General features: G+C 37.0%; 1 protein-coding gene across 5 annotated transcripts in view; it reads left to right on the top strand.

Annotated features, from left to right (window-relative positions):
• UNC13C (unc-13 homolog C) overlaps positions 1-27696 on the top strand; it is a 234202-nt gene that overhangs the window by 129164 nt on the left and 77342 nt on the right. For all 5 annotated transcript variants that reach the window (XM_037395055.1, XM_037395051.1, XM_037395052.1 and 2 more), the window contains 6 exons: positions 3041-3156; positions 4561-4724; positions 13494-13644; positions 17049-17117; positions 18495-18584; positions 19583-19711. In XM_037395055.1, the coding sequence (XP_037250952.1) occupies positions 3041-3156; positions 4561-4724; positions 13494-13644; positions 17049-17117; positions 18495-18584; positions 19583-19711 (719 nt within the window). The remainder of the gene's footprint in view (positions 1-3040; positions 3157-4560; positions 4725-13493; positions 13645-17048; positions 17118-18494; positions 18585-19582; positions 19712-27696) is intronic.

Genomic DNA, 27696 nt, shown 5'->3' on the forward strand with positions numbered 1-27696 from the left:
ATTTAGGACTTCAAAGTATATACCTTTGGTACCAATACATACCTTAGAATCTTCTGTATTACAGGTTGATTTAAAAATGAAAGATACATTCTTGGGTTTGATCCAGAGTTATGACAATTACAGAAAGCAGAATAATCACAATATCAAAGAAAATTAGTTCTTTTTAATGAAAAATTAAGAATATGTAAGAAAACCCAATATTTCAGACTAGTTCATTCACAGTAGCATTCTGTGGGAAATACATCTACAAAGTTACATCTAGCAAATATTTTGCTTGTTGTCCTTATTCATTTCATCATATACTTTTAAAAATTATGTACCATTCTGGGTCTAATCATCTTTGCTTTTCACAGTGGTTACACCTGTGGTTCTTCATGAAACTTGCTTGCTAGAGTTTTATGTTCTCTACATGTCAAATGTGTCTATAAACAGAAGACAGCCTGCTGGAGCTCAAAATGCTCTCTGCTGTGCTTAATGACTGCACTTGCTTGTCTGGACAGGTCTTAAGAAGTATCATTCTTTCAACCGGAAATAAATCAATGAAAGCATGTCTCTGAATGTATTTCCTTTATCTAAATCTAAGCATGCAACTGTTCTTCAGTTCTAAAAATCTCTTCGGGTGCACTAAATGCTGTGGAGTAGCTCTTTAAAAGTTAGTCTCCTATATTTGATAACAAAAAAAGTGATATTAACATTTTTATGTAGGTTGCCTGCTCTTTGAAAATTTCTGGTGAATTATGTGACATAACTTTCTGAAATTGTAGAGCATTTGTTTCCGAACCAACAGTCCTTGTTTTCCCAGTTTCATTTCCCAGTGGCATTTATAGATCTGTCAGGGAACCATTTGAGTTCTCATTGACAATTGAAAGAAAGCCTTGCTTTGTTTCCTATTTATAAATGAGATTTTTTTAAAAGGTAAGGAAATCGAGTCATTATGAATCCTGAATTTTATTCCTTCAAAAATTTCAGTGACTTAAACTGATATAAATTATTATGAAACAGATTTTTAAAACAAAGCTTGTTGAACTGATTTGACTGGAAGCATTTTAATAATATTGAAAATCTATGTGCTCTGCAAAAGGAAGAATCTAGAATAAAAACCTTTCAGTCAGCATCTAAAGAGAAGTATTGGTAAATGGCTCATGATAATTCTAATATTCTAAAAAGACTGGCATGTTTTATTCTGATAAACATTGACACAACCGCAGTACTTCACATCATAGAGAGGAAAGAGGAGTGAAACACTCAAAACATTTGGATTTGTGGAATGCCAATTCTTATTAATTGTACTGTTCATCACCACTCGCATCACAGCACTTTGTGAAAGAATCATAAAAATTCTAATACCTATTGACTCAGCTATACTGCTGGAGTGGATTGGAGAAGTGAAAATTGAAGCCAAAGAACATCAGTAACCTCCAGAATGGGCAACACCAACTAAACAGACCAGTAGAGATCATATAAACACAGTTCTTCGTATAATTTCCTCTGTGATATTCATCTTAGCTCTGTGATCAAGTTCTGCTAAGAACATTTTTGTGTGGTTTTGGTAGCCAGGGGGCTACAGGAGTGGCTCCTGTGTGAAGCTGCTGGAAGCTTCCCCTGTGTCCAATAGAGACAGTGCCAGCCGGCTCCGAGATGGACCTGCTGCTGGCAAACACCGAGACAAATCAGGGATGGTGCTAGTGTCTCTCTAATTAAATATTTAAGATCAGCAACTGTAGCCAAAGAGAGGGATCAGAACACCTGAGAGCAACAACTGCAGACACCAAGGTCAGCGAAGAAGGAGGGGAGGAGGTGCAGCAGGCACCGGAGCAGAGCTTCCCCTGCAGCCTGTGGTGAAGACCATGGTGAGGCTGGTGAGGAAGGTGTCCCCTGCAGACCATGGACATTAACGGTGGGGCAGGCATTCGCCTGAAGCCTGTGGAGGACCCCACACCAGAGCAGGTGAATGCCCAAAAGAGGCTGTCATCCATGGGAAGCACAAGCTGGAGCAGCTCCTGGCAGGACCTGTGGCCCTGTGGAGAGGGTAGCCCAGGCTGGAGCAGGTTTGCTGGCCGGGCTTGTGACCCCTTGGGGGACCCACACTGGAGCAGTCTGTGCCTCAAGGATGGCACCCACCAGGAGGAAACCACACTGGGGCAGTACATGAAGAACCGCAGCCTGTGGGAAGGATCAGGTTAGAGAAGTTCTTGGAGGGCTGTCTCCCATGGGACAGACCCCCCACGCTGGAGCAGGGTGTGAGCTGGAGTGTGAGGAGTCCTCCCACTGAGGAAGGAGCAGCAGAAACATGTGCTGACCTGACCCCAACCCCCATTCCCCATCCCCCTGCACCGCTGAAGGGGAGGAGGCAGAGGAAATTGCGAGTAAAGATAAGCCCAGGAAGAAGACCTGGGCGGGTGGGGGGAAGATGTTCTTTAAGATTTAAGATTTAGGTTTAGCTCTCATTATCCTACTCTGATTTGATTGGTAATAAATAAAATTTTCCCCAAGTTGAGTCTGTTTTGCCCATTGATGATAACTGCTGAATGATCCCTCCCTGCACTTTTCTCCACCCACGAGCCTTCCATTATATTTTCCCTCCCTTGTCTGGCTGAGAAGGGGAGCGATGGAGCAGCTTTGGCAGGCACCCAGTGTCCAGCCAGGATCAACCCACCACACCCAGACACAGTGGTTCAGGTTGTCGCTAAAGTCCTCATAACTAAGGGAAAATATCAGTAATGAAAATAATAATAACTAGTACAGTTACCAGCTCGAAAATAGAAATAATTTCTATTGAAAAGGGGAAAGTGTCAAATAAAATGTTGTGCAGCCTGGTTTGAATTTGGCAAATAAAATAAGAAAGATTCTTTCCTTCATAGTTTGGAATTCTGCTTAATGGCTTGAACCATGTGTGGAGGTATTAAAAAAAAATCTCTTGTTTTTCACAGCAGGTCTTTCTGGCTTTAAAAACATTATTAAGTTAGAATGATTTATGCAAGCTCATATGATATATATGTGTTCTTGGTAGTTACTAATATATTGGTTTTCTTCTCTTCAGAAAAGCGAACAGATAAATCAGCTGTCTCTGGTGCCATTAGATTGAAAATCAACGTTGAAATAAAAGGAGAGGAGAAAGTTGCTCCCTACCACATGCAGTACACCTGTCTACATGAGGTATGTTGGCAAAGTTAAGGAAAAAAAGCTACAGAACGTTAGTATCTACGCCGCAGGACAAGTTTATGTTAGATATCCCACCTTGTACTGCTGATGGCATACCAGGCTCAGAGTCAAAGGCAGAACAATGTATTGCCAACAGATCATTCCTGCCAGCAGGAATCAGAATAAGAAGAGGGGGAGTCAGCTAAGTTCTCCCTGTGCTGTATTTTGGTTTAGTGTTTTGGTGCTCCATACGTTGTTGCTAACATCAGGAAGATACAACCATTTCTGTGTATTATAGAAACATAGCTATTAATTGTAAAGGACTTCTTTCCTGCTGCGTTAATCCATATTTTGCAGAGAGTGAGAAAAAGCAGAAGTACACACAATATAAAATTTTGTTCTCCTGTTGTCTAGATTAATTTTTTCAATATTGAAAAAAAAAATCATCACTGATAAACCAATGTGTATTTTGAAAGATTTTCTTGTACTTGATTCCTCTTCCCTCAAACAGTGATGCGCATTGAAGTTCTATTAAAAAAATACAAGTATTTTCTGAAGGCTGGTACTAGTACATGGCTGAAAGCTCAGCACTAATATATATTAGGGCATTTGTGCTCACAGATTTTGACCTGATATTGTAAAGTTGCAACCTGTGACATAAATGGCAAAATGTTGTTGCTTTAAGGTAATCCACGTGACAGTTATGTCTATTTACCAAAAGCAAAACTTTTTCAATATTTTGGTGGTTTTTTTGGAAATAAAAGTCTGTTGGTCATTTTTTAGATACATATGGAGCAAGGTAATCTGAGAATTATTCTGTGACATTAACATTAAATTAAATACTAGCTTTGGTCCTAAGATTGCTAAATCTAAAATTTATAGCGTGCCTTTCACTACCTGAGAGGCTTATGCACTATTTCTGATATGTTTCCTGTAACTTACAGTTCTTAAATAATGAATTTTAAATTTATTGGTCACAGATCCAATTGAAGGTGAAAGACTATGTAGTGAGCATTTTAAACATCACAATTTCATTCATTAGCAAGGGCATATGATAGAGAAGAGAAAGTTTCTGCACAATTTTATGTTGTAGTCTCTCTGTGCCAGTTAACTGATGTGACCTTATATCAAGGAGATGGATCAATGTGCTGAATCACAAGCCTGCACTACCAGAGTTCTGTTACAAAAAGCATGTTTAGAGTCTTGGGGGGGGGGGGGGGGGGGGGGGGGGTGTGGAGTGTTGTATCAAATGATGACTAGTTACTGCCATTCTTCAGCAAATTTAAAAGAAACAAAACCAAGAAACTAAAAACCCCAAACAGCCAACAATGAACATATTGATGCCTATTATATAGGATATCCTTTCAGACTGCTACTTAAAAGCTGCAAATTCCTATTTGAAATATTTCTTACATTTAGAATCTGTTCCATTACTTGACGGAAGTTAAATCTAATGGTGTTGTAAAAATCCCTGAAGTGAGAGGTGATGAAGCCTGGAAGGTGTACTTTGATGATGCTGCACAAGAAATTGTGGATGAATTTGCAATGCGCTATGGAATTGAAGATATTTATCAAGCTATGACGTAAGTATAATGTTTGGTTTTCTGCTCAACTGTCAAGAATGTGTTTGAGGGAAGTGATGGGTTTCAAGCCTTCATGCTTTTGTTCTCCATTTCACTCCCATTCCTGATCTAAAATTCTTATCGTTTTTGTCCATCTGGTTCTCATTGAAGTGCTTCTCACCTGCAATAGGATTAAAGTAATTTATAAGCTGTTACTAGTATTACCACTAATGCATTTCTCAATACTTATGATCCTGATATGTGGCAAGGATCAGAAGGACTTCTGCTGTTTCAGATGGGATTAGAATGGTAGAACAGGGTTTCACTCTGTACGCCTTTCTAAGAGTACAGAAATCATCACAGAACACCAGCAATGGCTATAGTAAACTTCCATAGTATACGTAAATAATTCATGCAAACCATTTTTGATGGTATTAAAGCCTGTTGCCACATTATCTGTACTAAAGTAGCTGTCTGATCACTTTAGAACACAACACCACTGAGCATAGAGGCCTGGGGATACAAAAGCTCCATTCATGTATTCTTAATTTTTCCATTGAAATGTCTGCCAGCAAAAAAGACTGTATTCTGCTTCTATTGCAGCCATAGGAAAGCAGAGGACTCCCAGTGTCCTCTAAAGAAGAAATACAGACTTTTTTCCCTCTAGAAAGCTGATATGGAATTTTTAATCAGAACATGTATCTTGTTTCCTCCATCTCTTTACAGTACATACTAAAAAAACTATCTTAAATATAAGGGCACGTAAACATGTGAAGATTTATTTTTATTGCAGGATATGACAACACCATCTGCTGTTGCAATGGACATGTTTATATAGCTTATTGTAAATTATTGTACTGTACATCTATAAAATAGAAAGGTAGAGCATGTATTTGGAATCTATAGGGTTTTAATGCTCTTCCTCCAAGGACCTTAAACAATATTGCACAAAATAATTAATTAAGCTTAGGTTCCTTTGTGGTATTGTATATCTATCTGTACTACCTATGAAGGAACTCATGCATTGAGTTTCATGAATATTTGGGGGTTTGTGTTTCACTTCTCTTTAGCCATGTATGTCTTTACATCTTGATTAAGTGGTGTTACTTATTAACTATCTCAGTATTATAATTTAGATTTGGTATGCCATTTTTACCAAAATGTTAATCTCTGAAATGGTAGGGTTGTTCCTGCTGTATGTATCAAAATGAATTCATTTTTATGAGATGAATTCTCAAGAGCTATTGATGCCAAGGGAGGGCTGTTACTACTGTTTTGCTTAGGAAATAAAGCAGGACTGATTTAGCATCAGTGTTTCCTCTTAACTATAACCCCAGTAGTTGGTTATCTCAATACAACATGCCTGTATTTTTGATGGACAACCTCAACTGAAAAGTTCTTTTGAAGTTTCTTTTCCTTCGTCTCTTAATGAATGCCAGTACTCTGAAATTTTCCAGAGAAAGTTTGAAACTAATTTTAGAAATTCAAAGTCAGCATTACAAAAATAGCAATATAATTGACATGTGAGTGTTAAAAGATTTTTTTATTTAACAGTGTTCGAAATGGACAAGTTACATTGTCATATAAAGATACTTTATTCTTACAGAACATAATATACCAGATATTCATGAAAAGGAAGTGCATTTAGTCTGCACATCTAAGATGCAGCTGAGCAAGGACTGCAACACATTTTTCAGGAATGCTTACTCAAAAATTCTAACCAAGCCATTTCACATTGAGTGACCCACTTTGGTTTGCCCTCTTTTTGTTCTTGCTTTCTTCTGTACCTTTTCTACCAAAATTCCTTGCTGTTAACAGCTGCAAACCAGGCATTTGAAGGCAGGTGTAATAAGAAAGTTATTTCAGTATTGGTAGTCACAGGTAATTTACATAGGAAATAAAAGCTAAGATTTCGTTGCCCTGTTACGCATGTCCATTTATGTTTTAAAATGTTGCATGTTAACAATGAGCAACCCCTATTTGAGGGGTAGGCCACTTCCTATTTAAGTTAGGAGTAAAATCAATAATCAGTGTAATCTCAAATAATACTTGGAGAAGAATACGTATCCAGGTGCATTGTTTTCCTGATTAATCTGCAGACATGTCTCTTGGAGCACGCAGACTTTGGGGACGAGAGTAGTGAAGACAGTAGTTCTGCCATGGGGAATTTTCTTTTGGACTATTATCTGTTGGTTTTATTTGCGTTTATGAGATCACCTTATTCTCCTGGAACAACATTAATGGCTGGGAGAAAATGTGCAGCTTCTTGATTTGGAAAATAGAATAATCTATTTCCATTTGGTTATGATGTGCTTCTAGTAAAGTAAAAGTAATTTTCTACCATACAACAGAGACAGAATTTGAATTTAATCACTTGGCCCAAAGGAATATTATGTAAGCATTTTATGCTTGAGAATCTCGTTTCAGAGTATTTCTGTTGCATTTCTCATAATAACATTGTAAATTAAAATGTTTGCATTTGTAAATGCAAGACTGAGTGTGCTTTGATAGCCCATGATCCAGACCCCAGAGAGTATCCACGTGCTTCTTATGCACTGTATCAGGCTGAAGTGAATTTTAGGGTGTTGCTAATGAGGTGTTCTTTTTGTCTGAATGTAATTTTTTAAATTCATATTTGTTTGCAGTTTTTAAATTACCTATTATATAAAGTTTTACTGCCACTTAATGGTAGGCAGTTTTGACCCTTTTAGATGTGGGTAGACAGCATATGCTGGAGTGGGAACATATGCCATTCTGCATTTCTGAACACAACGTAAATCTGATTAAGCCTCCCTACAGTACCACTTCCTAGAATAATTTGGCATTCTGTTCTGCTATGGTAATAAACAACCCCACTTGTCTATCATTGCAGGTTCATACTGGCAGCTTTTTTATCTGTGACCATCCTAGTAAACCCCAGTGATTTGTTTCTGGCTCTCACGTTAACATTTATTTATATTTATTCCTTTAGAGCACAGAAATAATATTTCAAAAGGATAGCCTTGATTTTTCCAAATACACCAAGTATACTCATCAACCACAATTGTGGCAGCTCAGCAAAGATAAACAATAATTTCGATCAGTTTATTGTTTCAGTGCCTGACCGCTTCATGGAAAATCGGTCCAATAGGTGACTGACTAAAAGTCCTGAAGACATAAAGCTCAAGCTCTTTTCCTCTCTCAACCAGCATCAGCAAAGAATTTCTGCATTTTCTGTGATTTAAAACATGCCACGTGTGAGTTAGTCTAGATCAGAGGGAGGTTACCTGTGCACCATCAAAGATCTACTGGAATGTGTGTATCAACTGAAAAGATATCATATAGATGGTTACTTTTCTGCTTGAGTCATTGTCCCCAGTGAGACCTTTTTCATTAAACTTACAAAGAGAATGAATTCAAGTGTGATTGCACCCGTTATTGGAGATGTCTACATTTTTATGAAACTAAATAGAGACAATTCTTCCCTAAAGGATGCCTGCTTAGATGGGATGTCTTACTCTCAAGATATGGATTCTAACTGCCCAGTTCCTAAGCACAGAAATATGCTGTTAGGTTACCAGATATGGAATTCATGTGAATATAAAATCACCCATTGACCCAAATCCAAAATACAATACAAAGACTGCATGTGTTGCACTAACTGCAGCTTTTTGAAAAGTCTTGACTGTATAGATTCCATAATCCACTCTTCTTATAATTATTATATTCCTCCACTCCTTGTGGAGTCTGAATTGGAAAAAGAATCAAAGAAAATTACAGCAATTCTTATATGGGTCAGAAGAGGTGGGGTTTTTGTGATAAACAGCAGCCACATAGACTCTGTTAACTACACAAATGGTATGTGTATAGTCCCAAAAGTCAAAGCACACGTGTGAGAGAATAGGAAAGAAAATAGATATGACAGAAAACAGACTAACAAAAACAGAACAGCAGCTCAGTGATCCAGCTGGCCTTTATTTTGATGACTGTATTGATGGATGGTGATTTATGCTGTAAATTCAATGTCTGGAAGGAATCGTATTGGAAGTTTATCTACATATATTAAGCCACGCCTCCACCACCAAAAAAAAAATTTTCTTCCTCTCATTCATCTGTCAACATAGTCTATTTCTCTTTAGAAGGCAAAAAGCAAAGCACGAATCAAAACAGTATTTGGCTAGACACTGACATTATACAAGATGTCAGCATCCTGGATTTACTGCGTAGTGGAATCAAGTGCAATAAAAGCTCTATTAAGATCTCCGCTTCTCACTGGCAAGAGTGTCACCACAGGTAGAACCTAATGCTTCTAAATCAGCAACATAGTTCTCACTCCAGCAGGTTAATGGGCATTAACTATGCCATCTTGTTCTCCTGCTAGCCTTCAGTTAATGTGGCTGCATTGCAAAAAGCACACAAATCACCCATTAAAGTAATTTTCATTGATAGTATTTGCTTTCTGAGTACAGCACATTAATTAGCCTTCTTTCTTTGCCGAGTCACACTAGCAGAAAAACTGGAAGAATCACAGGCACTGCATGTTGGTCAGGAAGTTGCATGGTAAGAAAGTTGAGGCAAGCAGGCCTAGTTATAGACACATGACTCTAACTTAAACAATGCATATTACTCTGAAATATATGAGACATAGCAATGGTTGCTGTGACATCATATGCCCATTAGGAATGGTTAATAACTCCTGCCACTGGCTGCTGTTTTCAGATGCCTACAAAAACACGGAAGTTTCCTCTTTCTTTTATTTTAGCAAGCAGAAGGAAATGGGTTATCAGCACTCTGAGTCATGACCCATATTGCCTGTGATAAACTTAATAGGTCCTGTGAATTTTAGAGATCTTAATTAAATGAAGGAGAGAAGCAAAAATTCACATAACCTGTCACTTGACACAGATGTTTTATCATCAATTTCACTAACCAAATTACAGGTAGAACAGTTTAGTACTGTAATAAGGACATACACTACATCAATAGGTTTAAATTTTCCTTACAACAATTCGGTACAATTTGGGTCTATTTTCAAGACAAGAGCTCAGTCCAGGTCTTGAGTAGCTCAATGTGAAGTCATTAGAAGAACCTGCATAAGACAACTCGCTGAACTTGAGATGTTGACCCCAACTATTTTTGCAGTTTGTCATGTTTCCTGTGGGCAGCTGATAACAGTCTCAATGGCTTCTCACACTGACTGCTGCTGACTGCCCCTTTTGTCTGCCTCCTCCCTTCAGCAGGGCATGTTACAGGTGTGACTCTAAGGCAAGTGGGGTTATTACTGCCTTAACTCCAGCTTGGGGTTCTTCATGCGCTAAGGATCTTTAGGTCCACTAGAAGATTTTTGGAAATTAAAGGTGAATGGTAAAAGTATATCTTAATTATTTTGGTGTCAGTTTTTAAAAAGACAGTTCTGATAATCGCATTTTCAAAATGCATGTGATGAATAGACCAGGTGAGATTTCTATTAACTTTACAGGTTACCTGAAACTGGTGAGAATCACCTGACATCACTGTTGTAGTTTACACAAAGGAAATTGTTCTACTTGATAATAAACATGATATACAATGAAAGATTTTCCTGAGGAGCAGATAGCTGTGTTACACTTGTTCACTTTGCAGTATTTAAAAGCACTTCTGAAAAACGCTGGCAATGAATGAAAGGTTTGGTAGTATTGTCCCTGTGACCCACATAGCTGGCAATGCTGAGTTCAAGTGCTGGCCCATGTGATTGATTGGCTGTGTAGATTTGCGCAGTTTCTCTTAATTTTGTAAAACAGAGGTAGTAGCGCTTAGTGATCTATCTTACAGGAATGCTGAGACATATTTGCAAAGCACTTTGAACATGTCTACTATGACACAAATTTTAAGTGTCACTATATATTGGTGCAAGACTATGTGATACATAAATCCAGCTCAAAAATACTTTAAAGAGATTCTAATGCAGGGGTCCTCAAACTTTTTAACCAGGGGGCTGGCACGTGGGTGAAGTGGCAGGCAGTCATCTGCGGCTGCTTGGTTTCCCCCCCCAACCCCCGGCGGGGTGGGGTGGGGGTCTGTAAATACCGGGGGCCGGATTGAGGACCCTGGGGGGCTGTATCCAGCCCGCGGGCCCTAGTTTGAGGACCCCTGGTTTAATGCTAGAGAAAGCCCAAAAAGTGGGTCTCCTGGCTTGGTCTGGAAGGGCTGCAAATACAGAGATACCCCATACATGAGAATTGTAGCCCTAGAATCTCTTTAATATGAGCCTGCCTCTCCTGCCTCCTGTCCCCAATTGGATCCCTTCTCTTCCAGTCTCCTTGCCCAGTCAGGTAAACTAGAAAATCCAAAAATTATTCAGCTTCTCAGTTTAGCTTTGGAGTAGGATTAAGGGCTTGATTCATACCTAGTATCCACTCCTGTTGAAATCTTATGTCCTTAATACTTCAGAGACTTTGGATGATACTTAAAAGTAGTAAAATATGAATATGTGCTGGGATTTTCTTTAGGTATTTGCACATGCATAATGAAGGACTTGTTTTTTTTCTTGGGAGTTACGACTTAAATTATAAGAGGATTTATTTTGAGTGAGATGCAAAAGAGTTAGAAAATTACAATTTTAGAAGTTTTCCAGCCAACTACTTTTCAATTACAGGGTCAGTTGTTATACATCTCTTCTACTTTTTTTTTTTTAGAAAAAAAGAATGAAATAGTTGAATTTATGGATCACACACATGTTTTGAGCACTCAGTGGTAATTAAAACACACTTTACACCTAGGATGAGTCTGAAACTTTTGTCCTGTGGTGACCATAGTGATCACCTAACTGTAGGTGGATGTGTTTACTATCAAGCAAGTAGCTTGATAATCAGAGAGCAGCTGATTCTATTTCAAATGTCTTAGAGGTTCTCTAGTCTGTTTCATTGACTATGGCTGTTGAGGAGAGCAGTTTGGCCAATAATTTTATGGTGTTCATTTCTGATAACCATTCAGGTATCAGATAAGCTAGGTATCAGGTATGTTAATGAAGACTGATTCCTGAGCCTGGACACTGGGGAGTTTGGCAGTTTTCTTCCTTTTTAGCATATCTGTGACCTGACACAGGTTTCTGAAGTAAACATTACAATTTAGATGTCTCGTTTGCAAAGTAAATGAAACTTGGAGAGGGCTTGGAGTGATGTGAGGTACTGACAGCCCAGAGCAATGTTTTAGCCCTATTTCTGAATCTATAGATGAGCTTCTGTAGTAAGAGTCTGTGCACCGTGAGAGGAGAACTGGAAAAGCAGAAGCAAGACAGACTTTGCCTGCTGTCTTCTACTGGCTTACTCCATTTTCCCAATTTCCCTTTTAAAAACTATAGGCTAGCAGAAGTATGAGTTGTTTGGCAGTCAAGAAACCGCAGATCACCTCAAAGGGTTATAAAAAAGGCATCAGCAAATACACAAAGTCAGTGGCATGGGGCACCCTAGGAAAAAATATCTGAAAGCAGGAATATGATGAACAGGGTCAGTGACAAGAGCACAAGGCAAGTCTCGGAATGAAGGAATTGAGAGGACTGCCGAGACAGTAGGAGGATATCAGAAAGCATGGTGTAGGTAGAGTTTGTGTGCAGGCTTGCAAGAAAGTATAAAGAGCTCATTTTTTATAACTTTAGGAACAGGAATCCAAATACAAGATACAAAAAATCTTGAATGACATTGCTGGGACATTGTCTGGGCAGTGGCACCATTTGAGGGTTCGTGGGTTAAGCTCAGCAGGATGGAGTTCAGTTGTACCTTGTGTTAATTTTTCTCTTGGATGGGTACTAGGGCCCAGGTGGTTCAGGCCCAGCACACTGCTCTGCCTTATGCTCCCAAGGAGAAACAGTCAAGAGGAGCCAGAGACTCCAGCAAAGAGAAGCATGCTGCCAAAATCAGGGCCTTCGGACATGCAGAGAGCTCCAGTTATTGGAGTTTCTTCATCGTCTTCTCTTTGACTGTATATTCATTTTCACTATCTTCTTTGCTTAGTCCCCCTCAGTCTCTTTCACGTCTCTATACAATTACTCTTTACCCCATTATCTCCCTCCCAGTCCTGCCTAACTATAAATCTTGAAATTAAGGTTTTATGTTTCACAATGATGTTGTTCGCTCTCATGGGTTAGATCTTTTATCCATCTTATCTCATGTTTTTTATGTTGTAAGCTCTTTGTTATAAGCAGGCATCTTCTGTTGTTTTAAACAGATAAACAGTGCTGTTACGTTGCAGCTCTGGTTTTGGCTGGTTCCAGTTTAACAGACTGATTACCTAAATTTTACTGGCCTGAATCAAAGTGGAACAGTTTCAGATATGGCCTAAATCAAATGAAGGTGAACACAGTTGCTTGGTGCCTCACTACTCGTTAATAATGTAGCCTAAAATACAAGCCACGTTAAAATGCTGGTTTGAGTCTTTTTGTTGGCACCAGTTAAATCCTCCTCCACCAGAGCATAGATGTCTTGCAGCCTTTTATGATTGTAAGTTCACGTTTGATTTTAAGTTTGTGTTCAATAATGAATGTTTTGCTTAACAGCAATTGTTAAACCATGGTTTTGTATTTAGGATTAACAGAGTGAGAAGCAAATGTGCATCTTTTTGTGTTCAATGTGAAAATATCAGTCTGCAACAGTGTGCAACAAGAAAATAACAGTGTGCAATTATATCAAGTATGTCTGGATTTTCCTCAAATATTTCTGTGCAGTTGTCCATGAGGTAGCTTGAAAGCTACATCATTGGAGCCAAAAAGAAATTGTGGTGAGAGGAAGAGCAGAATCTTTGCCGTTTTTAATAACTGTCAATCTGTTTGAATTGTAGGCACTTTTCCTGTCTGTCTTCTAAATATATGTGCCCTGGTGTTCCAGCAGTTATGAGTACATTGTTGGCCAATATAAATGCTTTCTATGCTCATACTACGGCAGCAACGAATGTATCTGCTTCAGACCGGTTTGCTGCTACTAACTTCGGGGTAAGTAGACTTTTTTAATAGCATATCTAGTCCTCATTCTTTTTTTCTAATACATGATACCATATTAACTTTTAAATTCAAAATTTTTTAAAAGTTGGTCTTTTAAAGAATAAGAGTTGCTGTTAGCTTTTGAAAATTTTACCCTGAGTCTCTAAAATCAGTCATTATAAAAGCTGGAGAAGATACTGTTCAGTTCTTTACATAGTGAAACGTAAGGCATATAGTGTAGAAATTACTGGCACACATTCATAGTACTAAAATCTTCAACAATCCGTTTTTGGTTTTATTGCAGCGGGGCTTGCAAACTAACTGCGCTAGACTATCAGTTGCAGTTTGCTTTCTTAGGGTGTGTCATCAGTGAGCTCATATTAACCTAATGGATTTAGCCATAAGTACTATTCTTCTTCTCAAAACAGCCTATAATGATGGACTCTTATTTTTGCTGAAATAATGGTGCACTGTCCAAACCTGGATGTAGGTATTTGAGATTGTAGGAGGAATACCAGGATGTGGTAGCACTTTTTTTGTTGTTGCTAACTTTCATTCTGTGGGTAAGTATCTCACAGTGTAGACTTCCTAGTCTTTGAACATGATAAAAAATAAGATTCATTCACTCTGTATTCTAATCTGCTCACCTACACTCATTGGGGAGTTGAGAGCAATAATTCAAAGAGATTGCTTTCATATCACTACTATTACACGTGATACAGTCAGAGATAAGGGTATAAATACAATTTAATGCTGAAAAATGCATTCATTCCTGGTTGGGGTTTTTTTGGCTGTTATTTGTATGGCCAATATTAAAGCTTTTTTTCATTTAACAGTAGCTATGAACTCTTGATAATATTTTGTAAAATATCATTTATTGACACAAAATAAAATATCAAACATAATTACAATTTATTAAATACAAATTATAGTTGTTTGAAGTAGTGTTAGAGGTAATAATGCTCTTCTCCAGTATTAAGAATAATAGAAACATTATGAATTTCAGGATTTTCAAGACAACGTTATGAAATTATACATTTGGAGTAGTAAAACAAGAAAGACATAATTCTGGTTTTGCTTTTGTCTTCCCATCAGAAGTCAAAAACACAATTATCAGACTGTGCTCAGTAAAGTAATTCAGTCCATGCCTGGAAAAAAGTATAAATGTTTAGTTTTGTAAAGAAAATTTGCACTGGATGCTAAAACAAATTTGGATTTGTAGCAGTATATTAAGTAAAGCATTCCTGCGTAATTTTTTAATACAAGGTCTCAGATAGTTGAAGCTAAATATTAGCTTGCATTGCATGCCCAAGTACCTTTGAGATAGAACATGTATCTATAAAACCCACTTTGTGTAGTAATAATACCAAAGATTGATTTTTTTTGTATTATTGCTAAATCCTGAATGTTCTTAGGATCTGCTGCTACTGCTTACAGCTGTAAATAGTCAACCATTAGTTCTAAATACTCCTAAAGCAGTACAAATATTAATGTATTTTCAAATCTAAGTCATTGAGTCTGTAAAAAATTTTAAAAATCCATTAAGTCATTGTTTTCACATCCATTCAGTTTTGGATTTTTTTTTAAAAGTATTTACTCTAAATACCAATTTATTTATTTTTCTTTTAAATGTTAAACCTGGTGGAAGTACGCACATATAAATGTCCCCAGGGCTGGGTCTTTAGTTTGGAGACAGCATGTTCTTGAACAGGAGCTTTCTCTCCTGCTGCTAGGAGTTTGCTTTGAAAGACGAATATTAACATTGCTCCATTACCATAAAGTAAAAAAGTTTTATAGATGAAAAGCACTATCAGAATATTTATGATTTAATTATTGTATTACCATTGCAGCACAATATTGCTATGTTCTTATTTAATAAACTACTTCTTTTATAAGCTAATCAATGGTTTATTATGGAATGACTCTACATCTCTGTTGATACAAGGCTACTCTCAATGTTCAAGGTCTATTAGACTTTTGAGTTTGATCCAGCTTTTGAAATTTAGAATGTTTTGCTGGATTTTCTGTTCTTTTTTTTCTCCACTTTTCTAACGATCGGAACTACTTTATCCTCAGATTGGACAGAGATTAAGTCCTCTCTCTGATGTTAATGCCAGTTTACCTTTGACGCAAATTCCAATCCAATTCAGAGTTCAACAGATGGATGGAAAGACAGTAGTAAGCATCACTAATAGAGATTTGGAGCTCTTTTTTCAAACAATTGACTTATAGGCAAAATATTAGATTATTTTTCTCTCTTGGGTAAAAGGGCATTTGTTAGTGGATAGCTGCACATCATTCATCAAAAAGAACATCTCAAATTCAAGTCCTCAGGCTACAGCTGGGAAGGATTTGACTGGCTGAATAGTTCAGTACGGATTTATAGAATGACAAAAAAGTTCCCTTTTGATTGATCCCTTCAGGGAACTGTGCCAAATTAGTGCCTTTTGGTGTAGGTTAGTGCTCCAGTGATGAGAGACAGTGCACAAAGAACTCTGTTTTCATAGTAGTGCGGCACGTATTTCAGGGGTGGTGTGAATACAATCATGCAGACTGAGAGCTTCCAGACCTTGCTGCTTCCACAAGCCTCCTGCTTTCATGTAGGCTGGCAAGGATTACTGCGGTTCTGTGCAGTGGGCTACGGAATATGTTCGAACTTGAAGACTGTTAATTGGAAACTCTAATTAGTATTACTTGAGGATGGCATGACTCATCTGCATGTCTCATAGCAAAATACTTTCACTGCACATTCAGCTGTCAAGATAACAAATTAATCTTCACATTTGAAAGGGAAAACTAACTGCATAGTACTACTTAGCTTATTCCTACAAAAGGCACTGTTTCTGAAGCATAATTTTCATTCATACTTTTACACCAAATTCTGCTGTAAATGAGCATCACTTTTTACACATTAAAGGAAGGGGGAAGTGCTTTCTCTAAGAGTTTAGGCAATTACAAGGCAAATATAAAAATTTAACAAGCTTATCTGCTTTAACAAGCCTAGCTAACACAACCTAACGCTTTGGACTTTATGCTGAATTGATGCTGGGTTTGCATTTTTGGTCAGAGACATCAGGAAATGCTTTTCAGTTTCTAGATATTTTGAGTTATTTAACAATGCATCATTTGTTAAGAAAGTAAAATGCTGCATAGGAAAGTCAATGTTACCTCACTAATGTTTTGCACAGCTGCACAGTGTTGAGTGTGTACCAGGTAAATCACAATATAGGATAGAAATGAAAAATAAAGTGAATGTTTCCTTGAAACACAGATATCTCAGACAAGCACTTCTATATGAAACAATGGAAAACAATCAATTTTCCTAGTTACGAATGGAAAGCAGATTTCTAAAAACCCACCAGTTACAGGAACTGCAAATTCTTATGCAACATATTGTTGTTGTTTTTTTTTTACAGAGGGAAAAGTTCATAAAACTGCTGGATCAGTTGCACAATTCTCTGAGGATTGATTTATCTAAATACAGGGTATGTGTAACATATTCTATCTAGAGGACAACTTAAATGTTTTTTCTTGTGAATATCCCTGTGGGATTTATCTGCTTAAAGAAGTTGTAGAGATTAATCCCTTTTTGGCATAGAAGCTGAAAATATTGAGTGCTGACGTAAGACCCCAAATTTTGGAACAAAAGTTTACAGAATTTAAGCAGTGTAACAACAATATTTTTCCAATTTAAAAAAAGTTATTCTTTTCATTGCAAAAGCTAAGAATGGTTCAAAGGTTGACCAGACATTCAAGAAAGAGTACAATTCAACAACTTCAGTTAAATTAATCCATATCTTGATTATGTTAATTTATCTGGGAATTGCCTTCACTGACTCGTGGTGCAAATTACAGTTACTGCTGTATTTGTTTTGAGAGACTCACATCTTTGCTGCAACTTCCATGCTAAGATCCTAGGAATCTTGAAAGAGACTTCACTCCTAATTTTTCTACATGGTAGGAATTCCAGTTTCATTTCTGCCTTATGGAAGCTCTTTCCACCGAGGTATGCTCCAAACCCAGCCTTTCAGGAAAGAAGCATGGACTGAGTACCTGCAAGTTATCATACCATTCTGAACTCCCTCTCCTTTTCCATTCCACTGGATCATGAATGGACGATACATACGCCATATAGGGCTCCATCAGCTATGACTCTCCTTTCAGCTTCTAGGAATGGCAGCCTCCAACTCAAGGATTTCTGTGTTCATCTGGTCTGCTTTCTAAATCTGAAGGAGAAAGGGAATAGGTAAAAGAACCTTAAGGTATCAGAGGTAGTAGAAGTTGCACATACTCAGTTTTTAAGACCATATCCTTTGTGCAGCAGATACGTTCATCCTAGGATCTTTTAATTTTGAAGGATGTTATCCAGATAATATAGGAGCATGAGAATATTTGGCTGTGTTAGTATGAAGCCATGATCGTAACGCTGCTTCCCATCAGTCTTCCTGTTAATCTAGAAATCATAGCAAATGTTTCATAGATTTCTTCATCAAGCTTACTACTGCATTTGTGCCTCCAAGTAGTTTATGTACCATGGAGAACCCATAAATTGTTTTTATTAGCAACATTTTCCAGTCTTTTTGTAGTGTTTTGTACTCCATTAATGTTTTGGAATTATCACCGTATTTTAAATCATTCATATTACAAATACAGGAGCATTATCCAGAGGTGTTCCTATTCATGTTGAAGGGGTGCTTATCACTGACTTCCTTACAGGCAGGCTTCAGGTAACAGGTGGACATTTCTAATCCTTCCAAGCGGCATCTTTGTTTTCCCAGCGGTTTGTTTTTTTTTTCTTAGCTGTTCAAGGATCTTACCTGTAACTCCAATTTTACCTGATTCCTCTCTTCCTAATTCACCAGGATAATTTTCCTGCCAGTAATACTGAAAGACTCCAAGATCTAAAATCAACTGTGGACCTGCTTACCAGCATTACTTTTTTTCGAATGAAGGTATTGTCCTTTATTTGCACAATGGCTTAAAAAAAAAAAAAAAAAAAAAAAAGCAGCTGTTGCCTTTTATTTTCCAGGAAAATCATACTCTAGTTAATGCTCTTAATTGATTCATCTGATTCAGTTTTAAATTAGATCTCTCAGCTTACTGAACATCATTGAGGTAAAGTCATCTTATTCATCCTTTGTATTAATAATGTGGTAAAAGCCATTATCTTTGAAAAATAAACAACCGTCTTTTGCATTTTTAACAATGATTTTTACATCTCCTGAAGGAAACAAAAAAAATACTTTTTTATTTAATTTAAAGTCAAGTCACATAAAGTAAACTCAGTTGAACTTCTTAGGAACACGTGTCATAGAATAGTGTTTTCCTGGTAGTTATAACTCTGCTCTCCTTACTTACTCCAGATGTTGATATCTAGGTGGTCAACTTCTAAAATATTTTTAGAACGGAATGGTACACATCAATATTACTGGATGAAAATACAGAAACAGAAAGCAGCGTTTGTCACAAAAGCATGTGATTTCACTGCATTAGGCACTACATAAGAATTAAAATAATCCATTAAGTTGAAGTTCAAATTAATGTATCCTAAAGTGTAATAAAAAGTGGAACCTATTGCTTTAAAAAGTGAAGAGCTATTTGGCTGATATTCAGAGGAAATTATATGGTTTAATTATTCCCTAAATAATAGAAAAACCTTTAGGTTTTCCACTAGAGGTGAAAACCCTTGGACACATATGCTTCTATCATCATACGAATACTTTCTTTCAAATAAAACTTAGTGATGCGATCTACTTGCTTAAATTAATATGGGTTTTAATGCATCTTTAAACTAAGATCACCTTAAGTCAACACAATTTTAAATATTTTTATCATTGCTATATTTAAACACTTTTCATCTTGTATTACAGAACTTTATTCATTGTAACACTTGGATTTTTTGCGTTCAATCTAATTCTGACAGTCTACCATTTATGAAATATTTTATTAGGTCCTTGAACTGCAGAGCCCACCTCGAGCCAGTACTGTGGTGAAAGACTGTGTAAGAGCTTGCCTGGACTCAACTTACAAATACATTTTTGACAATTGCTATGACCTCTACTTCCAGTTAGTTGATCAGGTAAGGCCAATATGAACTTGTTTCATGCTATTGCTCATTTATTATTGTTAGTTTACCATAAGTAAACACAAAGCATTCCAGTGTTCCTTCATATTAAAGCACTCAGGTTATTTTCATTTCATTTATGTTAGAAGGAGCAATATATCATAAATAAACCTACAGATGGCTATGAACTCTAAAATGTTTAACAAAATGAGTTTCAAAATGAACATGTTAATTCACAACTTGGTCATAATATTGGACCTAACTGTAAAATTGTCCAGGGGCTTTAGGGAATATGACATTAGATTGATTACTGTTCATTTAAGATCTGTAATTGGAAAATAAATTTTAAAAATGTATTATTTCACTTCAGTAGCTCTAGAAAAGAAGCATTACAATTTTTTGAAAATTATATATTGCCTTTCCAGCCTTATATTTTAACACCTGTGGTGCATACTTGGATCCAACCTTTAGTAATTGCTTCAAGGAAGTAAAGGAAAATTCTATAACATTTCTTAAAATTAGTCTGTCGGGCTGAACTATCAATGCAAAATAATTATAGCATTTGTTATATTCCAAATGCCATGCAAAAGCCTGGATAATGCTTTTGATTTTTTTTTTCCTACAATATGGCCAGAGTTTATTCTGTAAGTAATATGAAAATTAAGAAATCTGTATCTGCAAAATTATACAACTGTCTAAAATGAGCATCACTGCTTTATTACATTACCTGTTGTTCCTTACTTCTGCCTTCTGGGTGGTACACTGAAAAATGGTATTTCAATGACTATTCCAGCCTTGAAAAGGGTGAATTAAGTTTTTCTGGCAAATACACAATTGCTGTGTAGTATATAATAGATGAGAACAGTCATATTACATGATAAAAGACCTCAAATTTTATCTGAAAGCACATTTCACTGGAATCCAAAATATTAATTCCTGTATTTCAGGAGAGGCAGTACATGCTATACATTCAAGTTTTTGGAAGTAAGAATTTATTTTCTAATGTTGGATTCCTGTCACATCAGAAAACTTATCTCTAGCTGCCAAGCTTTGAACATAAGAGTTTCTCACCAGCACCCATAGACACTCCACGCTCTGAGTGCTTGTGTATGTTTATTCTCCAACAGATGATGCTGTAAATGGAGAAGCAGTATAAATTAGCAGCAGCTTCAAACATCGCACATATTTGCCTTATGAAGTGTTCTGTTTTCCTGCTAGCAGTTACTCTGCAGCAATTTGATCTTGTCTTTTAAATATATTATGAGCTGTTGCTAGACAATCGCGTAAGTCTGCAGAGTTTATCGGCAGATGCTAGCTGTTTTAGTAAACAGTTAAAAGTGAAGTCATCTTACTTCTGCAAAGCATTGTGACGCATGCAAATGTTTATCTGTATTTTAAAATTTTCACTGTTTTCTGTGAAGTCATAGTTTAACCCATCTATTTTTAATTTATAGTTTAACCCATCTATTTTAACCCAACTATTATATAATGCAGTGATATTGTAGCCTTTCTAATTGGTAGAGAACGTAAAACAAGTTTAAAGTGATGTCTCTCTCCAGTTTATTTTTTTGGGGGGCAATGTCATTGCATTAATTTTCTCTTACACAACTCTACTTAATTAATGATAGAGTAATGCGAAGGCCTGAAAAAAATAAAAAAATCCACAAATATTCACTCAGCTGGAAAAGTTAATTAACTGCATTTCACTGTATTCGTATGCCTTTTCTATTCTCTTTCAGCAAGATTTCCAGCAGGTGAGTTTGTATGCAGAAACTTGAAGCAGGCAAGTGTCTATGGAGTTACGATCACTAGCAAGTACAAGACATTTTAGTGAAAATGGCAATAAGCAAAATTTAAATTTAAGATAGCTAGTCCACATTCAAAATAACTCATCACTAACAGTAATCAAATGACAATCACATATCTTAATAACAGATAGCAAAACTTCGTTTCACAGCAAGTGAGATGCAATTCTAAGAAATACAATCAAACTGATATAGCTTTAATAGATATGAGTAAAATAATTGAAATTGCTACCTAAATTTTGCATCAGCTCTAGAATTGTACAAGAAAAGTGCCTTCTGCATTATCCTCTTATATTTTGCTACCAATGTATCTACGTATGCATTTAATTTTAGGAACAGCTAGGTATACAGCTTGGTGGAACCTATAGCACAGGAGGTTCATGTTTTAGCTGCACAACTGAGATTTGAGCTGTGAGTAGTGAGAACTGGAGTCAATCAACCCCAAAGCAAGAAGAAATGGTTCATATGTAGGTCACCACCTGCTCTTACTCAGGGGAAAGACTGGCAGCTGTTCTCCTGCCAAGGCCCACTGCAGGTTCAGGGGTTTACCATGGTTCATTTCTTGCCTGAATCATATTGTGGATGATATTATGAAAAAGTGGAACGTAGACAGTCTACTTAAGGAGTAGTATTTCAACCTGGCCAGCAGTAGTAGGTTCCTGCACATTAGTATGTACTATCTCTGTATGTAACCTTTTGCATTTACTTTTTGTCTTCAACCTAAAATTGTTAAAGATGCCTGCCACAGTATTTCTAGAAAATATTTAATGTCTGAATGTGTGTAATTGTCTGATTTTGGGGTGAAAATAGAACAATAAATGATGAAATTGAGGGTGCTTAAGTTGTAGTTTTGGAAAATTTATCACTGTTAAGAAGAGTAAGAAGTGAACCATAAAATAGGCTCAGCAATTCCCACTGCCTCTTTATTACTCGCTACCTTCATGCCAGAGAGACAACCACTGTTACAAAGCAAATACCTTGCAGCACTGTGTCACCCCTGGGGAACAGCAATATTTCCTGGAGTGAAGCATGGTAAATGTTAACAGTATGCAAAACGTCATACAACAGTCTCGTACCAGAATACAAAGAACAGCTGATGACATAAAGCAAATGAGTACTACAGATGATAAAACATGTGTTTTACTTGACGGTCTTACTGACACATATACTGACAATGTCCTCATTATTTGAGACAAAGCACTCTGATGAGGAATTACCTGATTCCTTATGCAGCAGATGCAGTATTTTCTCTTTTTAATTAACACTGATCTGAATTGGGAGCTAGCTGCTTTATATTAAAAAAAGAATGCCTTGAACTAGTAGTTTAGGAAGCACTTTGATAACCTTCTGACTTAATTTACAAATACGTCACTGTTTCTGTTTTCTTAAGACAACAAAAAGATTTTGAAAACTTGGCTGACACTCAAAATGACCGAAGTCCCTTCAATAATTCTTTTTGCAGTCTTCTCCACTGAGTGAAATCAATAAAATGCAAATCAAACTTCCTGTTCTCTGAAGAGCTCTTGATCACTACAAATCCTTTCATGACTGATACCACCAGTATACTGGAGAAAAACACTGGGATACTCTATATTTGACACCTGCTCAGCAGAATAGTGTTGAAACCTGATTTTGGAGACCTTTTCCTTCTGTCTGATACTTAGCTCTGTGTGTTGTCACAGTGAAGCATGGTGCAGAAGACCAGGAACTAACAACACAATAACTAGTTCTAGAACCAGGTGTTATACAGCTGTAGCAGCACAGTGCTCTTCCCTTGCAATTTATCTCTGCGTAGACATATAGCACCGTAGGTCAGGTCAGTAACGTACGATAGCCTAGCTTTTGGGAATCAGAGTTTCGGTATTAACACGATGCTGTAGATTATGCTGTAGATGCATGTGGATGGACGTACACTTTGAGAGCTGGCTCAGTCTTGCAGTACCCATCTGTGAGTCCCTGGTCACTTTTCCATTTGGGATGTACTTCTTTTTCGTTAATAAAAAATGACAAAGGATTAGTAGATTATTAATTTCTTATACAAATACTATAAGAATTGAATCATGAAGTATGTGCAGTAGTGAAAGCTGTTTATACCAGGGAGTCCTATTTTTCAGGCATGCAAATTTCAGTGCCAAGTAATATTTGTTGTGAGGCTCTTTGTTATATTCACATACTGCTGTAGATGCACTGAAAAGGTTCTAATGTCTTCAGATCTGGCATGCGGAGGGTACTTAGAGACCTATCCTTATGCAGTAGCATTGTTTTTGATGGGCAGCATGTCAGCCACTGTAATAGAAAAACCTTTGATAAGGTACTTTAGAACAGCAGAAAGATGCATTTTTGCTGTGATATTCCAAACCCCATGCTGAGACTTCCCTATCAGAGACAGACCAATTCTTACAGATAAAATTGCTTGTTAGAAGCTTGTTTGAGTACGCTAGGTAGAAAGTCAAGAGAATAGCTCATCATCCAGTGGCAGCACGGAGCTGGTAAAAGGGAAAGTAGGGAAAGCTGTAGAGCTTCAACCTTGAAGTAAGGAAGGGTGGTAGTGTTGTTATCAGAAGAGATGAACAAACAAACTGGTTTGCTATCCAAAGCCTTATACTCTTCAACTGTTTATGTTAACCCTAGGTGCATAGCAGTGAACTGTTGTCAGTTAATGTTAGATCTCAAGAAGACTGAAGACTTTTCAGTGCTGAAATCTGAATGCTGGTAAAGATTAGTTATTAATTAAAAACAATGAGCAAAAAACCCCTGAACTTTACCCAAAGCTTAAATAAAGATTCTCATAAACAATGAAAGTCTAATCAATATTTTTTGAGATTGCAGTTAATTCACAATCCAGCCCCTTTAGTTGTAAACATGTTTTTAAAAGTAGTTCGGATTTATAGCTCTTTGCAAACAGTTTCCTTTATTTATTGATCATTCACCATTTGTGTGCAGTTGCTTCGAGTCCAATTTGTGTCTGAATACTGGCAAAAGCAATTGCACATTGAAATCTGACCTTCCATAATACAGCTCCAGAGTGATGGCCACTAAACATTGACTTAGAATCGAGTGAAATGGAAACACTGACAATTCTGAGAAATCCACACACAGAGATTTCTGCATCTGAGTTTGTGACATACTTCCTGTAGGTTGATGATTATGGGGTAATTAGTAGTACAGCAATCACAGGACAGGCATCAATTCAGGAATGCAAAACCATGTGGCCTCCTGATTACACACTTGAGCTGAAGCCAAAGTACTTCAACCTCCTTTCTATCTAGGTTAACGTGATCATGCATGTATTCATCCGTGCTGTAAATAGACTTCTGTTTCCAAACAGAATATTCTAATAGTGAATGTCCTCTGAATGTCCTCACTACTGCATTTCATTTCCATCCTTCCCCTGTTTCATCTTTCATTTCTGATCACATTGTGGCCAAAAGATTAAGAGCATGAGACTGGCCATGCTACGTGAGATGAAAGATTCATCTGGCTTATCATCCTGTCTCTGATAGTGAGCAAAGCAGATGTCTTGATAAACTTCTAGCCAAGGAAAAGTTTATAAACTATATAAACTTTAGCTCATATATTTGTTCCTTTAATGGAAATAATTCTGTATCTTCCATAAACCTTGCTGACCTTTTCTGAGCATTTTCCAGTTCTGCTATATTATTTTCAGGATGAGGAGAAGGGGAGGGTCCAGATTTGGACATAATGTTCAAAATACGATCACCCACGGAGAGAGAAAGTAGAATAAGGATGTTCTTTGTTGCGTGCTCTGTTCTGATAATTCTTCACGGCTGATTTGCTGTCTTTGCTGCTTTATCATTGCACTGATGTTTTCATGGAAGTATCTATCATAACCTTAAGATGTCTCTCCTGTGGCAAAGGTAAGCGCAGAGTCCCAGTGTGATATGCAGGAGACAAAGCGTGTGGGACATACAGTGATCTTGACTGCTGTGTCCTTACATTAGGAAACAGCCTGTGAGACAGTGTTAGGGAGAACTACCCTTCTGCTCATTGGGTCAGAAAATTGATTTACCTTACTGGAGCTGTACATGACTGGTCTAAAACATCATTGTTTCTTCTTTGTTTAGCAAGTAGATTTGAATTCAAAACCTTGTAAGCAATAATGTTGGAGCCATGGTCCTTTGTAAACTGTTCTGGCGTTATAACCTTCGGAGTGTTAAGCGTGCATGTTACAGTGCAAGGGGCCTACAGTGGCTGATAGATTGTCTTAAGACATGAAATGCGGTTTTTTATAGTTTTGCAAAGAGCAACATTTCTATCCATCCAATTTGTAATATTTATTGTATGCTATATATCATATAAAATATATGATGTATAGTATATAATAAATAAATTTTTAAAGATGCATGATGTTATTGTGAATCCATTCTTTTCCACAGTTGCCCTTTAATCTAGATATGTTGCAGAGAGCAGGGTATTATTACAATTAGACCTCCACGTTCTTAAAAATATTGTAGTGTAGATATTTCAGGACAGCAGGTAGGTTACACTGGTTGCTGCAAAGAGCTTTCAGTAAGTGCGGGGCTCACCTTGGTCTTTCTCCACTTGTTCCCTGCATAAGCACAGTGCTTTTTGGGTTTGGGTTTTTTTTTTTTGTTTTTTGGGGTTTTTTTTGGCGGGGGGTGTGTGCAAACCAAACCAGGGTAGCACTGGCCTTGCCACTCCAGAGTCGCCGTGCATGTTACACTGTCCTGAGTGGGCAGAGCAATTAGATCGGCTCCTTTCACATCCCGTTCCTCAAAGAAAAAGAGTGAAGAATCTTAATTAGAATCTATCCAAAAGGATTCCATTTCAGTTCAGTTAGTACTGGAGAAGGATACGTGGAATATGGTTTCTGTTTCAAATATGAAAATAGTTTAGGAGTTACTGTACAATAGGACTGTGTAGGGGGTACTGTTTCAGGGAAATCCCTCATGTTTTGAAGGTATTTTGAGTGCCTGCAAATGGTTTCTGTGTTTAGCCTTTCTAAGTAAATGCTGTAAAGCCAAATTTTCATTCTTTACCTACATGAAAGTATAAAAAAATATATAAAATTATAAAAATAGGTGTGGGTAATACATGTCAATGTCTATCTGTGTGTGCTATGTATCTATAGTGCATATTGTGTATTGCCTAATGATTCTTAACCTCATCCAAATTGAATAGTATTAACTGAGCAGTTTACAAATACAGAAGTACCATTAAAAGTAATACGTCTTCAGCTAAGACTGGTCTATAAAATTGCAGTCTGTAGGCTCACGCTAATCAGGGCTACTGTGTTGGTTTCCATTCAGCTTCCATTCTCTCATTATTTATATAGAAAATATCATATTCTGAAACTTAGCTTGGGGCTTGCATTGGATGTACTCTTTGTGCAGATTAGTTTCTGAAATCATAGGATTGGATTTATCAAAGTTACACCCATACAGATGTCATGTATTGATTGCACAGAACATAACAAATGAAAGACGAAGCAAAATAAAACCAGACATTTGTCATGCAAACAGGTAAAATCAATGATGAGAGAAGTTGAAAGCCCTGTGTTCCTCAGACAGACCAGCCTTTACAGATTTGTCTCAGGGTAATACAGATGTAGATTGTAATTCTGCTTCACACTGTGCTGAGATTGCTTTCTTCACCCTCAGCCAGTTTTCCAGAGTGCAAAATATGTTTGCTTGTCAAGTTTAGCCTTTTTTTTTTTCTTGAACATATAGGGGAAAATCCCTTAACATTTTCTCTTTTTCTTTAAGACAATATCAAAATTCCAGCCACTGCCTCTGTGCCACATGATCCATTGTTTGTACTTGAACTCAGGTGACTAGGAAATCGATAGTAAAATGAAATTGAGAAAAAACACGATTCAGTGTAAGAAAAGAATTTATTTTGATACATAATATATGAAAACTTGCTCTTCCTCTTTCTGATTTTGATGTGTTCTATGGCAAAAGACAAACAGTTATAAATCACCTAGTCTGGATCTTGCCTTTAAAAAAACCCACAAAATCCTCAGGATTTCCTGTTTGTAAATCTTAAGTGAATAATATGACTTCTCTTTAAAGCTACTTTACTTATACGGTGTTTGCAATTATCTAGTTTTCCAATGAAATTATGATGTTCTCAATAAAATTAAATATCCTGTAACAAAATATATTACAAAAAATGAAGAAACATCCATTAGGTTATCTGTAGGCTGGATTC

Source organism: Falco rusticolus, chromosome 7 (assembly GCF_015220075.1).
Source record: "Falco rusticolus isolate bFalRus1 chromosome 7, bFalRus1.pri, whole genome shotgun sequence".
Lineage (NCBI taxonomy): Eukaryota > Metazoa > Chordata > Aves > Falconiformes > Falconidae > Falco > Falco rusticolus.